Here is a 16,076-nt window from a genome sequence, read left to right as displayed (position 1 = left end):
CAGTCTATTGTTTCTCAGAACCAAATAAACCCATGGACCTGCAAAGCTCAGACCTCACTGGTATAGAGGAAAGGGGGAGGAATGGATCAGACTTTGCCTTGGATAAGACCACTTGGAGTGCCCAAAGCTTGTAAGTTCCCAGCATCTGTTGTCTTTTACACTTGCTTTGCTAATTAAAAAGCCAAGACTATAACTTTAAAAGTTGGTGCTTCCGTTTCTGGGGAGAGATGGCAGGAGAAAGGCTTAGGCAAGCTGTGTCTCCTGATGTTGCTCAGATTCCAATAACTCTTGCCCCATACTTACTCTTTCATAGTTATAGGCTTGCTCTTCTCTGCTTCGTTCTGCATGTTCTTCACCAAAACATCTCCATATTGGTTAATGATAGGAAACATCTAAGTGACAAATAAAAATATTTACATGTGAAAAACTCAGTTTCAGAACAAGCCACCTTTCCCAAGCCAGAAGCACAATATTATTTTATAAATATCTGTCTTTTAGAATGTAATGAATCATATATTTATACAAAGAACAGGTATTCCAGGACATGTAGTCAAACTACTTCATGTTAAAAATGAGGGAACTGCAGTCAGGTAGTTAAGTGACTTGCCAATGGTCACTGGAGTAATAAGCATCAGAAGGGATATTGGAGATCAGGTTCTCTAACTCGAGAGACAGTGTCCTGTCCATTTTATCACCAAAAAGTAGTAAACAAAATATTCCCTTAGAAAAGGCTCAAACACATTTGTCTATCAATTAGGTTTTAACTGAAGAAAAACAATAGAAGTTATTTTTTGTACTCTCCACTAGATTCAGTCTTCTAGAATTTAACAAATATCCATTTCTTTACCTCCTTGAGCTTTCCACTTGTAAATGTTGGAGACAATACTGTTCGAATCCTCTTCCATTGCTCATCTTCAGCAATTGAGACAGCATTCTCCAAAATCCCTGCTGGACCAAAAGTCTAGAAGAAAAAGGTAAAAGGCAAGACCAGTCATGTATTAAGTGGTATAACCAGAAATAAAGGTCCATTACACTTTCCAAAACAAAAATATATTCTTTGTAAATATTTATAGTTTGTTTTCTGACTCTTTATATCCCATGGGCTTTCATGGCAAGAATTTTCTATTACAGGTCCTTAAAAACTGTGATTGTTTTACCTACAGGAATATTTCAAGGTTGCATCACTAGAGATGTTTCTTCCCAAAATAATGACTAGGAATACTAGCCTATAAGGATTGCTTTTCCCAAGAGTTTTGGGGGCCATAACCTATGCTATCTCCCACAGTGTCTGAGATCAAGTGGTGGTAAAGGTAGTGGTGGTGGTGCTAATTTGACCTGCCTGGCATACATCACCTCCTATCTCTTCCTCATGGAATCAGTTACTTCAGTAATTCTGGCTGGCCTATCACATTTGAGATAGTTCTTTGCCAATTTGGTGGGTTGGCCATCAACTCCTCCATAGGATTTTCCCCAGGATCTTGACTGGAAATGACTGGCCAAAAGGAGAAAAGGAGGCATGGAAGTACTTCCGGGACCAAGTTTTCTGTGCCTATCTTTCTGTTGGAGGTAGCTCATCAACAGTTATTGTCTGTTTAGATGAGGAAAGGCAGACACATTCTCCACAGTGACCTTTCCTTTTAAAAATGGCCCAGTTGGCTGGATTATAAGCAAGTCAAGTTTGGGGAAGCATTGGTACTCTGAATCTTTTGGTTTCATGAGATGTTGATGAGGGTTCAAATCACACAGCAAAAATAGCCTTCTGTTACCAGCTCAAACTTCATTGCCTTCAGCTGGTCTGTCTTGTCTGCCCTGTCTACTGTAAGAGTATCATGAGTGAAGGTAATGTTTCTAGATGATCTAAAAACTATGTGGCCCTTAACACGGTTAGAATGTGCTCCCCCACCCCCCATTGCTGCCAGCATTACTCTTTTACTGTTACTTACCCGACGATTGGTGAAGACAGAATAGCATTCTTTTATCAGCACTGATTTGATGGTCTCTGGGTCCATGATGGCCAATACAGGTTGTCTGCCATCATAAAACCTATACCCCCAAATGGAACGTATTACATTAGTCACCAAATTACACTTTTGGAAACAGATTGCAAACAGAAACTATAAATTCGGGTTTATTTGTTTTTCAATCTTAAAAGTATTTTATGGGGGAGTTGGTGGCGTAGTGGATGAAGCACTGGCCCTGGATTCAAGAGGACCTGAGTTCAAATCTGGCCTCAGACACTTAACACTTACTAGCTGTGTGACCCTGAACAAGTCAGTTAAGCCCCACTGCCCCACAAAATAACAACTACAACAACAACTGTATTTTATTATTTTCCAGTTACACATAAATATAGTTTTCAATATTTATTTTTATAAGATTTTGATGTTCAAATTTTTGTCCCTCCTTCCTTTTCCTCCCCCTCCCCAAAACAGAAAGTAATATGATATAGGTTATATATGTGCAATCACATTAAACATATTTCTGCATTAGTCATGTTGTGAAAGAAGAATCAGAACAAAAGGAAAAAACCTCAAAAACAAAAAAGTAGAAACAATATGATTCAAACTGAATTCAGATTCCACAGCACTTTTTCTATATGTGGAGAAAATTTCCTATCGTGAGTCCTTTGGAATTGTCTTGGATCATTATTTTGCTGAGAAGACCTAAGTCTATCACACAACATTGCCGCTACTGTGTTAATATTCTCCTGGTTCTGTTCACTTCACTCAACATCAGTCCACTTAAGTCTTTCCAGATACTTCTGAAATCTGCCTGCTCAACATTTCTTATGGCACTATAGTATTCTCTTACATTCATATACCACAACTTGTTTAGTCATTCCCGAATTGATGGCCATCCCCTCAATTTTTAATTCTTTGCCACAACAAAGAGAGCTGCTATAAATATTTTTGTATATGTGGGTCCTTTCCCCTTTTTTATGATCACTTTGGGATACAGACCTAATAGTGGTATTGCTGGGTCAAAGGGCGTGGACAGCCCCATAGCCCTTTGGGCAAAGCTCCAAATTGTTCTCTAGAATGATTGGATCAGAAACTATAAATTTATGGCCATGAGCTCACTGCTATATTATGTTTTCTCTAATTTAAGATGTGGAAGTGAATCAAGAATCTACAATAAAACTCATAAGGGAATATTTATGAAATACATAGTGCATGCTTGACTTAGAATTCTGCCTCAGATACTTCCTACCTCTATGACACCATGCAAGTCATTAACCTCTCTTAGATCCAGTTTCCTCATCTGCAAAATGGGGATAAGAATGGCATCAACCTTAGCAGGTTGTTTTGAGGATCAAGTAAAATAACATGCATAAAATGCTTTGAAAACCTTAAAGAGTATATTGTATTATTTTTATCATTGTTGTTCTTATTGTTAGAGATATAAACCAAAGTGCTACATGAGGAAAAGGGAATAATTTCATTGAGAAGGTAATCTTTGAATTGGTCTTTAGAGAATGAGCGACAGTCACTCAGTAGGAAAAGGGAGAGAGGAGGACATCTCAATGACAGTAAACACTTGCTCAATGATATTTTTAGGTGCTTATTTTCTTCAGTGACCAAGGGGAGGAAACAGAACAGGAAAAAAGGAATGGGTCAAGGACCACTATGTACAATAAGAGTGAGGATTATTGGGTTTAGTGGGAGTGAGTGGGACATGTACAAGCAAGTGAGTTGGTGATGAAATTGTAGAATTTCAATTCTAGATTTTGGTATTTGTGAGACTATTAGTTCAAAAGTGTGGACGCGTGAGAAGGAACTTTTTTTTAACTGTAGAGGATAAGGAATTTCATGGTTAGGCTGTAAATTGAAATATTCTTTTGTTACCAAGATCAGAGCATGAGTGGAGGAGAATATGGTAAACTCAGTACCAAGGTCATTTCCATTTGGCTAATTTGGCTTTACAAGTCATTCTTTTCCTTATTGGTTTTTTGCACCTCTTTTACCATTTAGACTATTCTGTTTTTTAAGGTGCTATTTCCTTCAGTATTTTTTGAGTCTCGTTTACCAAGCTATTGACTTTTTCCATTATTTTCTTTCATCACTCTCATTTCTCTTCTTATTTTTGCTCTCCCTATCTTACTTTATTTTCAAAGTCTATTTTGAGCCCTTCCATGGCCAGAGACCAATTCATATTTTTCTTGGAGTCTTTGGATGTAGGAACTTTGACTTTGTTATCTTTTTCTGAAGGTGTGTTTTAATCTTCTTTGTCACCATAATAACTTTCTATGGTCAGAATTTTTTTCCATTTGCTCATTTATCCAGCCTATTTCTTAATATTTAGGTCTTTGTTAAAGTGGGGCACTCCTTCCAGGTTGGAGGATGCACTGTCCCAAGCTTCACGGGGTTTGTGTAGCTATTTTCAGAAACACTTCTAGGAATTTCTAAATTTTCAGTTCTGCCAAGGTGGTATGAGTTAAGGAGATGTATGTTTACTACTCTCCTAGCCTGTGCTTTGGTCTGCAAGCAACCACAACTCTCCTTTTCTGCCGTGGAACTATGAGGAACATATAGCTTCTCTGTGTCTGTAAATTCCAGTGTGACAGTGCTTCTCCCTGGCCTGCCACTGCCACTCAAGACTGTAACCTGGATCCAAGTATGAAAAAAAAACAAAAAAACCAACAGAGTCCTGCCTAAGTGCTAGCAAAAAACCCCTGTAATCTTCTTCTGGCCAATTGTTTGCCCCCCTTACTCTCTGTGGGCTGAGTTCCACTTGCTACTGCCACTGATTCAGTAGCTCCCAAGGCCTGCTCCTGATTTGTGGGGCTGGGTCTGTGCTGGTGCCACCTGAGATGGACTGTGCTCTACTCTCATCCCAGTGTGACAGACCTTTCCTGTGGACCTTCTAACTTATCTTTGGCTAGAAAACTATTTCACCCTGTCTGTTTGTAGGTTCTGCTACTCCAGGAATTGACTTATGACATTATTTGAAGGTATTTAGAGGGGTTTGGGGGAGAACTCAGGCAAATCATTGCCTTTCCCCTGCCATCTTGTCTCTGCCCCCCCCCCCCCGGTTTTTTTTTTCATTTTCTTTGGAAACTATAGGGAGCCAGGAATGACTTTTTTCCAGAAGAATGGACATGAACAGATTTATGCACAAGAAGGATTATTCTGGAAATAGTATTATGAATAGATCCATACAATCCAAGAAAATTTCCTAGGATCCATTCATGATGAAAAGTGCCATCCACCCTCAGAGAGATAACTTTATTTTTCTTGCTTTTTTTCACAACATGTTAATATGAAAATATGTTTTGCATGACTTTACATGTATGATTGATGTCCTATTACTTGCCTTCTTAATGAGTCAGGAACTGACTGGAGAGAGGGAGAGTATTTAGAACTCTAAATTTTTAAAATGAATGTTCAAATAAATACTATTTTAAAAATAAACAATTTAAATAGACCAAATAGAAGGAAGAGGACAGTCAAGAAGAATCCTGTCAAGAGGCCACAGCAGAAATTGATATGAGCATTAATAATAATTTGTACTAATATTGATAATGATGGCAATGAGAATAGAAAAGGGATTTGAGAGATGCTGCAGAGATGGAATTGAAAATTCCAGGAAATTGAATGAATATGTGATATGAGGGAGGAAAAGGAGCTGGATATAACTTTCACAGTAATGAAAATAGAAAATTCTTTAGATCAGAAATTTCAAATTCATAGGTAATCTACAAGAAACTTCAAAGCTCTTGGTTACCATATTAAAATTGGAAACACAATTAACAAAATAAAAAGAAATACAATGATGTTGTTGTTGTTGTTCAGTCATTTAAGCCTTTCCAACTCTTTGTGAACCCATTTTGGGTTTTCTAGGCAAAGATACTGGAATAGTTTGCCATTTTCTTCTCTAACTCATTTTACAGATGAGGAACTGAGGGAAACAGAAGTAAGTGGCTTGCCCAGACAGCTAGTAAGTATCTGAGGCCAGGTTTGAATTCATGAGAAACAGGTTTCCTGACTCAAGGTCCAGAATTCTATCCACAGTGTCACCTAGCAGCCCAGGTAAAGTTATTTACCATGAATTTATATTGGGTGAAACTGACCCAATTTTTTTATGAATGGCTTTTTGTCCTGTGATAGAAGTAAAGGAATCTGTTGTTGGGATTAAGCCTAGAATGAGGGTTTGCAGGTTGGGATTGGTGGAAGAAAAAAATTCGAGAGAAACTAGAGGAGGAAGTAGTAAAGCATTAAAGTAGCAAACAATAAGGTCCAAAGAAAGCACTGAGGCAAATAAAAACCAAAGGGAGGAAACAGAACAGGAAAAAAGGAATGGGTCAAGGACCACTATGTACAATAAAAGTGAGGATTATTGGGTTTAGTGGGAGTGAGTGGGACATGTACAAGCGAGTGAGTTGGTGATGAAATTGTAGAATTTCAATTCTAGATTTTGGTATTTGTGAGACTATTCAAAAATGTGGACACATGAAAAGGAACTTTTTTTAACTGTAGAGGATAAGGAATTGCATGGTTAGGCTGTAAATTGAAATATTCTTTTGTTACCAAGATCAGAGCATGAGTGGAGGAGAATATGGTGAACTCAGTACCAAGGTCATTAAAAAAAAGTTGGGAAAGTTAATTGGAGGTAAGCAGATAACAAAGGGGATAGTATTTAGGGCACAATAGAAGAAGAATGATCAAGAAACAACAGTAATGATTGAGGAATATAACTTCTCCATTTTCTAAACCTTTGAGTAGGGGGTATAGGGAGCAGGAGTAAGAGTATAAAGCATTTTAAGAGATATGGTATTTTCAGGTTAGAGTGAGGTTTCTATTAAATCAAGGAAATAGAAATAAAGCTGGTCAAAAAGTTTATAAGTATGTAGGGAAGGAAGTTGGTGAAAGATAGGATGAGAGTTCTTTGAAACAATGAATCAATAAATGATAGAAAATTGGGTTGAAGTGGGCCTGAAAAGTAACTGAAGTGATTAGAATAAGGGAAAGTATTCAGAATGAAGCAAAATGAAATCAGCAATGGATATTGGCAACTATGCTGCTCTGGGGAGGTGAGTATGAATTATCACAAGTTCATTGGGTCCAAATTCATGAGTCAGAATTAATAAGATTTTAGACAATAAATTAAATAAAGTGCAGAACTGTCTTTTTAAGTAAAATTAATTCTCGAAAAAATATTGGTTACCCTCATCACCTTTTATGTTTCTTTATGTCTGGTCATCTTTTTTCATTACTATTCTTTTTACCTATTGAATTGTATTATAGACTAGAAGCTACATCAGGGCGAGAACGCTTTTTCAGATCTGTGTTTGCATCTGTATTGCTCAGCAGGCATTTTATATGGTAGCTACTTAATATAATGTTTCCCTATTTCTTCTACATTCACATTATCATAGCACTGAACTAAAACAAGGAGGCATTATGCACAGAATCCATGACCCAGGGTAATATCATACCAGCTGCATCTGTTATGATTCTATGGGCCTGAATTAGAATTCTGTGGCATTGAACAGATCTTCAATACATGTTCCTGCACAAATATATTTGGATTGAGTGGTGAGCTATAGGTAAATAACCATTGAAATATGTGGGTATAATGGAAAGATTCCTTAGAATACTCACCCCCAGGTTTTCCCATATTTTTTGAAACAAGTCATGTCAAAATCTACAAAACCCTGCAAAAACATTTTAAAATCAGATATTGTCATGAATTCTTAATAATGAATAATGTTTAAAATGCCTTATATTATGAAGTTTAATATAAAATAATTGTATTTTTTACTATTGCTGTTATCTTCTTCACTTTGCCTGAAGTTGATGTTGTCCAATCCCATCTCTACTTGTTGACATCTGACCCAGGTCAAATGTAATCACTTCCATGAAGTCTTTCCTGATCTCTCTAACAGAAAGAGATTGCTCCAGGATACTTGCTATCTAAATTTTAACTCCATTGCTTTATTCCTATGCTATGAAAATCTATTTAAAGAAGGGGTTGTTTTATCAACTGTATTTGTAACCTAGAGCCCAAAACATAGTAAAAATTTAAAAACTTTATTATTGGGGGCAGCCAGGTGGTGCAGTGGATAAAGCATTGGCCCTAGATTCAGGAGGTCCTGAGTTCAAATTCAACCTCAGACACTTGACACTTACTAGCTGTGTGACCCTGGGCAAGTCACTTAACCCTCATTGGCCCGCCCCAAAAAAGATTTTGTTAATGTAATTGTGATTGATGAACTTATTTAACAAATCATTTTTTACTCTTAATTGTATCTCACACTCTCTGAAGGTATTTCACATCTGTTTCATGAGTCAATGAATCTCATTTGATTCTCACAAATACATGATGAGGTAATTAGCAAACTGAAGCATGGAAAGGGTGAGTTGTTGCCCTGGCTCAGTCACTGACAGACCATTCAAGCTCTTTGGAATCTATCCCATATTTCTTGCCAGTAGATGACACATATTCTGATGTAAATCTTCACATACAGTCTCTTTTATTTATGCATCAACACCTGAAGATATATCTTCTTATGTAATCAGTTGAAAGGCATAGAGATCATTCAAAACCGGCCCCAAACCCAAGAAATCTTGGGCTCAAATTCTGCCTCTCACACAAGCTCTAACCCTGGGGAGATAATTAACCAATAACTCACTAAGACTAGAAGTTATGGGGAAAGCCAGGTGGTAATACCAGTTACTTCACTGTGAAATTGGTGGTCTAGTCACTATCTCGTACAGCACTGAAAGCTGGGCTCCAAAGGAAATTCCCTTTGAATAAGTGGCTAAATCTTCCAGAGAGTGTTAATAACATTGACAACAACTCAGGCAGAATTTAATGTAAAACATTCAGTCCTTAACTCATTAATGAAGCCCTTAGCACAATGAAAAGAGGCTCTGAATACTGCTAGACACTCCATCCTATAACATGGAAGGAAAAGTACACTATAACTTATATTTGAGAAATCTGAGGTCTTACAAAGACTCAGAAGTTTCTATACCTTGAGTTCAAAGTCCAAGCCCCTCATTTTATGGATGAGGAAACTGAAGCCTTGGGAGAACACTTGACTTGCCCAAAGTCACACAGGTAATAAGCATCAGAGCTAATACTTGTACCTAAACCTCCTGAGCCACAAGCAAATGATGTTTCCACTGTCCAAAACCAGTAAAAGAGAACTAACTCATAGAAACTCACTTTGCGATAAGCAAGAACAGTTCCAAAGAAAGGAAGAGGTGCTGGTCCCGGAATTCCCAGATTCTTAAAGACCTTGTGTGTCCAGGTCCCATATCTGTAAAATAAAGGAAATATGCAAAGACATTAGAGCCAAAAGCAAAGACCAAAGATATAAATAGTGTAGTCTACTGATCAGTAATCAGAGAGTAACAATAAAGGAAAATCTGAGGTAAGGCTTGCTTCACCCTGATCCAGATGCCAAAGAGACACTTCCAGAGATACTTCATGGCTCCCACAAATATCCAGAGATATTACTAGGCCCAGTTGAGATTCCCTGAGATTCAGTAAGGCCTGAGACAATACATTAGGTGTAATTAAGTTTGGTAAGTCTTGAGTAAACTATCATCAGCATTGCTGCTGGAAAACAATCCTCCTCTGTCTGAACTCATTCCATCATTACTACAGTTTAACTCTATTGTGCTGTGATAGGACCAAGTCTCAGTTGTTAGACTGGACCCAGTCCAGGGTCACTGCATCTTACATACACCTAAGACAATTCAGAACATGAGTCTCAGACGTTAAGCCCTCCTCTCTAAGACACAAACCAGCTCTCATGCTCCAGACACCAGACTACTCCTCTTTAGAATCAGAACACCAGACACCACAATGATAGTTTCCAATATATTTCACTCAACTTAATGACCCAGCCCATGACCAAAGACTTAGACACTATACATCTTACTGTTAGGACCTTATATATAGGAAGAGCTTTTAAAACTATTCCTAATATCCCTCCCTCCTTGATACTACAAAGAGAAATGACTGTTTTCTATAACTAGAATACTTCTACTATTTACTGTTCCATTTGATAGAGTTCCCACATGTATAAGCAAAAATCACCTACCTTCCTTGCCACTAATTCCCATTTCCTTATCCCTAGACATCATAGTTCTACCCCTCTCAGTTAGCAGTCCAGCTCTGCCCACCTCTTCCATTGTGTCCCCTGGATAGGTATCCTACTATCTTCATCTCCTGGGTACTTATGCCCTTAGTCCTGGTGGAGGAGCCAGTACACTTCTTCCTCGATCCTGTTTTTACCACCCCCAAACCCTTCCTCTGTTATAACTTAGCAACTTGTCCTCCTTTGAGTTTCACTCTTTCCAGATATCTTACCCAATCCAGTTCTGGGAGCAGTTATAGAATGGATTACAGCCCTCTTTTCTCAAGCAGTTCAGGTGCTTGGTCACTCTTGTTCTACAGTCTAACCTTTCCCTTATGCCAGTTGACATCAATAATCAATTAGTTCCCAAAACATACTGGCCTCTCTATTCCTTAATTTCAACTGCTTCCTTCATTTCTCATTATTCAAATACAGGCATAATAACCACCTTGATCTCATTATCATCCCACATATTCCACTTCTATGGCCAAAGACTGTAAAACTGCTTTATCTGATAACATCTTATCATTTCATGTCTTGCCACATCTTGCTTTTCTGAATCTAATTCTTCATCTATACCTTAAACTCTAGTTCACCCTCTCCCCCAAAATTCAGTATTCTTCTAGGCTCTGGATTCATTTATTTTGCCAAAAAGAATCATTTTACATTAACAAGTGATGGATCAATCTCCCTCCCTCTTCTTCCCCCCAAACACACACACTGTAAGAAGAAATAGGGAAACAAAATCTCTATAATGAAAAACATTTATGCAAAACACATCCCTACATTGTCCATATACAAAAATGCATGTTTCCCCCTACAGAGCTAGCTCATCATCTCTGTCAGAAGATGGAAAGCATTCAAAATCATGAACTCTTTGGAATCATGGTTAATCATTTTTAAAAATTTGTACTCACTTTGCTCTGCATTTGTTTGGATTTCTACTTTCATATCCAATTATGGGCTATATCTCCTTCATTCCTCTTCTTTGCTTCCCCAATATATTCTTTCCCTCCTCTCTTTCCTTACTCCTTGAAGACCGTCAAAACATCACAAAAATTACTTCTGAAGTCTCAGTCTTATTTGGCCCTTCTATGACCTCATCTGGCACTATAGCTCTTATGAGATAATGCATCCTATCCATCATGCAACTGAAATGCAAACAGTTCATCCCTAAAAGACTTTAGTCTTTCACAATTGCTCACCTTTTTATATGTGTCTTTGCTCTCAAGTTGTAGTTTAAAATTTCTACTTTAATATTGTCTGTTCTTCAAGAATGCTTGGAAGTTCTCTGTTTCATCATCAATCCCCCTCCCAATATAATTAAACTCAGTTTTACTTGGTAAATTATTCATAGTTCTAAGTGCAAGTCATTTGCTTTTGTTTTTGCTTTGCTTTGGGGAACAGCAAATACCCCAATCTGCTCCTCTTTATAAGCTAAATCTTACAAGGTCCTGTTTGTGGCTACTCAATATTGGAATTCTTTCTTCACATTTAGAATAATTTGCTTTGCTTTGGAACCTTTGGATACTGGTGTTGACTTTCTTGGGGTTTTCATCGAGACATCTCTGCTGAACTGTCTGGTGAATTCTTTTAATTTTTACTTTGTCCTCTAGGTGAATGAAATATAGGAAGTTTTTTCTGCTGATTTCCTAAAATGTGACTCCTGGCCTCTTTTTTCTGATCATAGCTTTCTGGTAGTCCTTTGATTCTTAAATCATCTCTTCTTGATCTTTTATCTAAGTCAGTTATTTTATGAGAGACATTATATTATCTTTTATTTTTTTAATCTTTTGACTTCTTAAATATTACTTCTTGTCTCATAGAATCATTATCTTCTGTTTGGTCCTTCTAATTTTCAAGGAGACAGTTACTTGGGTAAGATTTTGCACCCTTTATGAACAACAATTAATTCTTTTTCCAAACATATCCTCCATACATCTCCTTTCTCTCTTTCCTTCCTTCCTTCCTTCCTTCCTTCCTTCCTTCCTTCCTTCCTTCCTTCCTTCCTTCCTTCCTTCCTTCCTTCCTTCCTTCCTTCCTTCCTTCCTTCCTTCCTTCCTTCCTTCCTTCCTTCCTTCTTTGTTTCTTTCTTTTTAAGGAAGCAAAACCTGTATGTTTATTCAGAGAGGGATGGTTATGCTAAAAAAAAACATGAGTTTGGGAAGCAATTCCAATGTTCGATTCCAGAAAAGCCACTTGCATCTTACATAAATGTTCTTTTAACAGTTAAATCTCTTTTAAACATTAAACAGTATCAATATAAAGGCAGCACTTTATATGCAAAATGCCTGAGAATAGTGACATAATATATTTATTTTTTAAAGGCCAACACATATTTAGACAACTTAAATAGAGTTCCAAAAGAAATATTCCGACAACAGCAGCAACGGTCTCATACTGTGTTCTCACATTCAGACACTCACTGGGATCATCCGAGTTCTTTGATTAAAAAAAAAAAAAAGACTTTATTGGTACACATGTTTCTTATCTGCAATGTAGTCTACAATCTCTTGTGGACTCGTTAACTTTTCAGCTTCTATGTTAGGAATTTCAAACTCAAATTCATCCTCCATGGCTATTATAATTTCTACTTGGTCCAAACTATCCAAGCCCAGGTCTATCCTGAAGTGGGAAGATACTGAAAGCTTTTCTGGATCAATCTTATCATATAGTTTCAAAACATGGAGGACACAGTCCTTAATGCTCTCCAGTATCAGAGGGGGCATGTCCCTATATTGGCAGGTCAACTGTAGGAATATCCCAGAAACCTGCATGTGTGCAGGGACAGGAACCACTGCTGCTGCTGCCCATCACACACAGGACTGAGTCCAGCTGCCGCACGAAGGCAAGCTTGGGGCCCTGGGGCCCGGACGGCGGCACCATGGTCAGGTAATGGACACAAGCAAAGAGGACATGGGCCGCCATGGCTATGCCAACCCAGAGTCCACACCAACCCAGAGTCATCCCATTTCTTTTACTGTTCTTTTTTCTGTCAGTCTCAATTCATTTATAATACCATTTTAATTTTTTTCTCTCATATTTTTTTTCCTTTTTTTTCTTTTTTGTTTTTGGTGGGGCAATGAAAATTAAGTGACTTGCCCAGGGTCACACAGCTGGTAAGTGTTAAGTGTCTGAAGTCAGATTTGAACTCAAGTCCTCCTGAATCCAGGGCTGGTGCTTTATTCATTGTGCCACCAAGCTGCACCTCTCATATCGTTTCTTCTGGGGATTCTAGCTGGTTTTGAGGGGGAGGAAGGGAGATAGAGAGAGAGAGTTTGTTTACTGCTTGGATATCCTTGGTCTTTTAATAATTCTTTAAATTTTTTTTTCTTTAATCATTCCTTCACTCATCTTTTCTTTTCTTTTCTTTCTTTCTTTCTTTCTTTCTTTCTTTCTTTCTTTCTGTTTTTGCAGGACAATGAGGGTTAAGTGACTTGCCCAGGGTCACACAGCTAGTTGTGTCAAGTGTCTGAGGCTGGATTTGAACTCAGGTCCTCCTGAATTCAAGGCCAGTGCTTTATCCACTGCACTGCCTAGCTGCCCCCACTCATCTTTTCTAGGCATACTGACGTTGTAGGCCTAGCTTGAAGACTTTTGCAGTTGCATCTGTCATGATAGCCCCTCTGGAGTCTCCCATACTGTTTTTCCTGTGGGGATTTATTACATCCACAGCAAATTCACCTAGGAGCTTTGAGCACTGAGTACCTCATAAGCAGATTTTTCCAAGCCCTATGTTGCTAGCCTGGGATGGAGCTAAATTCAAGAGCATCTCTGGGCATCTATGTGCTGCAGACTGACTTCAGAGTTTTGGGGTTTGATTTCAGCATCCTGTTCCAAGCTCTACTCTGGGCTGGGGGCTGAATCTGTAATCCACCCTGGGCTAGCCTAACCTGATTTGCATTTTAGTTTCTGATCTCATTATTCCGCTGAAATTGCTTCCTCCAATGGCAACAATGATCTCTTATTTATGCAATCAAATTCAATTACTTTTTGAGTTTTCAAAGTTCTTTGCCTCTCTATAGAATTTGTCACTATTGGTCACCTATTACTCTTGGATGCTATCTCTTTAATATTTCTAAAATATTCACAGCTAATTACAGAGAGGATTTGTACATTCACCTATAAAAAACCAGTGATTGTGATGGTGGGAATGTGAGACACCTCTTTGATGATACCACTACTTCTTCAGAGTTTTGTGGCCTGGTGTATAGAACACTAGAACTATAGTGAGGAAACCTTTAGTTCAAATACAGCTTTCAACACTAAGTAGATATGTGATCCTGGGCAAGTTACTTTACCACCGTTTGCCCGTTGGTTGTGAAATAGGGATAATAATGGTTCCTACATTTCAGGATTGTTGTGAGGATCAAATGAATATATTGTTAAAGAGTATGCCACATTATCTGGAACATGCTTGAAAAATTCTTTCTTTCTTCTATATTTCCTTTCTACTTTCCTTCCTAAATTCCTTCCTTCCTGATTTTCTTTCTTTCTTCTTTCATTATATGATGCAGCCTACTTAAGTTTATCATGTACCTATCTAATGTGCTTTGCTGGGCCCACAAGTTTAATTCCTCAAAGACTTTTGTACTGAATAAGGAGACAAGATTGCTGAAGGTGTTTGACATTGAGAGGGAGGATGTTCAGGAATAGGGTCCAAAGCAAGATGGTAGATGGTGAGCTACCTCATGTGTTTAAATTTGCAGATGCCTTTGAATTCATTGCCCTAAGCCAGAATACATTGTAGAAACTTGTAATTACATCCACAATGGCCATATCCACTTTTAGTAGGGTTATGAGGAATCAGGTAACCTAATGCATTGTGGGTAGGACTTCAGAATCAGGAAAATATTTTGTAGAGCAATGTACAATATATTGTAAGAGTCACAAAATTCAATATACCTTTTAATCAAGCAATTCCTCTATCAGGACAGTGTCATAGACATAAACATAAAATTTTTAAATTACTTTATGTACATAAAATAGATCATTAGATATTTAAAAAAAATTTTTTACAGGGAAATGGGGGTTAAGTGACTTGCCCAGGGTCACACAGCTAGTAAGTGTCAAGTGTCTGAGGCTGGATTTGAACTCAGTTCCTTCTGAATCCAGGGCCGGCGCTTTATCCACTGCACCACCTAGCCGCCCCCGATATTTATTTTTAAAAGCAAGAACTTTATGCAAACATATTTAAAATTGGCTAAACTATCATAATCAAATATAATAGAACCTCCTACAATAATTAGGGTTAATATACACAAGGAAATAAAGAAGGGCCTTTATGAGAGAAGGTATAGCAAAGTCAACAAAATCAGAATAGTTACTGATTTACACAGTAACTTCACCAACATAAAAGAAAAAAGAACAAAGAAAAGAACACAGGCTCAAATGTGATCAAAACTTTCTAGCAAGACTGGATAGGAGCCATATTATTTTCTTTCCTTATTATTTATATGTTACTTCACCTGGTTCTACTTCAATATAGTCTGGAGTGTGGGGTCTTTTAATAATTCTTTGACTGTAGTTTCATGACTGTAGTTTCAAAGGCTCAACTGATTAAGTTTTGACTTCACAATAAAGTTTCTAATAATTTTAAAAAAGAATTTCGTTTTTTATACTATTCATCATCTGTGTATTTAATATTGCTATTATTTTCTCAGTAAAGTATAGTTTACCTTCTTTTTTTTTGCTTGGCATACCTGTTTGCTGATTATAATCAAAGTAGGGGGGTCTATAAATATACTACATCATTTCATGTTATTTTATATTATATTTTGAGTTGTGTTGTGTTGTGCTGCATTGTGTTTTAGGCAGACTACTTCTTTTGTCTTAACCTCAAGTTCTTATATGTCGAATGAGGGAGAAAATAAAAGAATTGTAGTAAATAATCCCTAAATTCCTTCCTACGTCTCATATTCTATGCTCCTATAAACACTGTAGTATATCATTACCTCAGCCAGCAATGACTCAAAGCAGCACACAT

At 37.5% G+C, this 16,076-nt stretch overlaps 1 protein-coding gene and 1 pseudogene across 1 annotated transcript in view; both read right to left on the bottom strand.

Annotated features, from left to right (window-relative positions):
* LOC122735182 (cytochrome P450 3A9-like) overlaps positions 1 to 16,076 on the bottom strand; it is a 32,692-nt gene that overhangs the window by 14,331 nt on the left and 2,285 nt on the right. The window contains exons 2-6 of the mRNA XM_043976538.1: positions 9,172 to 9,265; positions 7,602 to 7,654; positions 1,944 to 2,043; positions 848 to 961; positions 304 to 392 (exon numbers count right to left, since the gene is read on the bottom strand). Of these exons, the coding sequence (XP_043832473.1) occupies positions 304 to 392; positions 848 to 961; positions 1,944 to 2,043; positions 7,602 to 7,654; positions 9,172 to 9,265 (450 nt within the window). The remainder of the gene's footprint in view (positions 1 to 303; positions 393 to 847; positions 962 to 1,943; positions 2,044 to 7,601; positions 7,655 to 9,171; positions 9,266 to 16,076) is intronic.
* LOC122735183 lies at positions 12,146 to 15,016 on the bottom strand (annotated as a pseudogene).

The sequence above is a fragment of the Dromiciops gliroides genome, chromosome 1 (genome assembly GCF_019393635.1).
Source record: "Dromiciops gliroides isolate mDroGli1 chromosome 1, mDroGli1.pri, whole genome shotgun sequence".
NCBI classification, from domain to species: Eukaryota; Metazoa; Chordata; class Mammalia; order Microbiotheria; family Microbiotheriidae; genus Dromiciops; species Dromiciops gliroides.
Note: the sequence above shows the minus strand (reverse complement) of the source record. Positions and strands in the feature narration are given on the sequence as shown.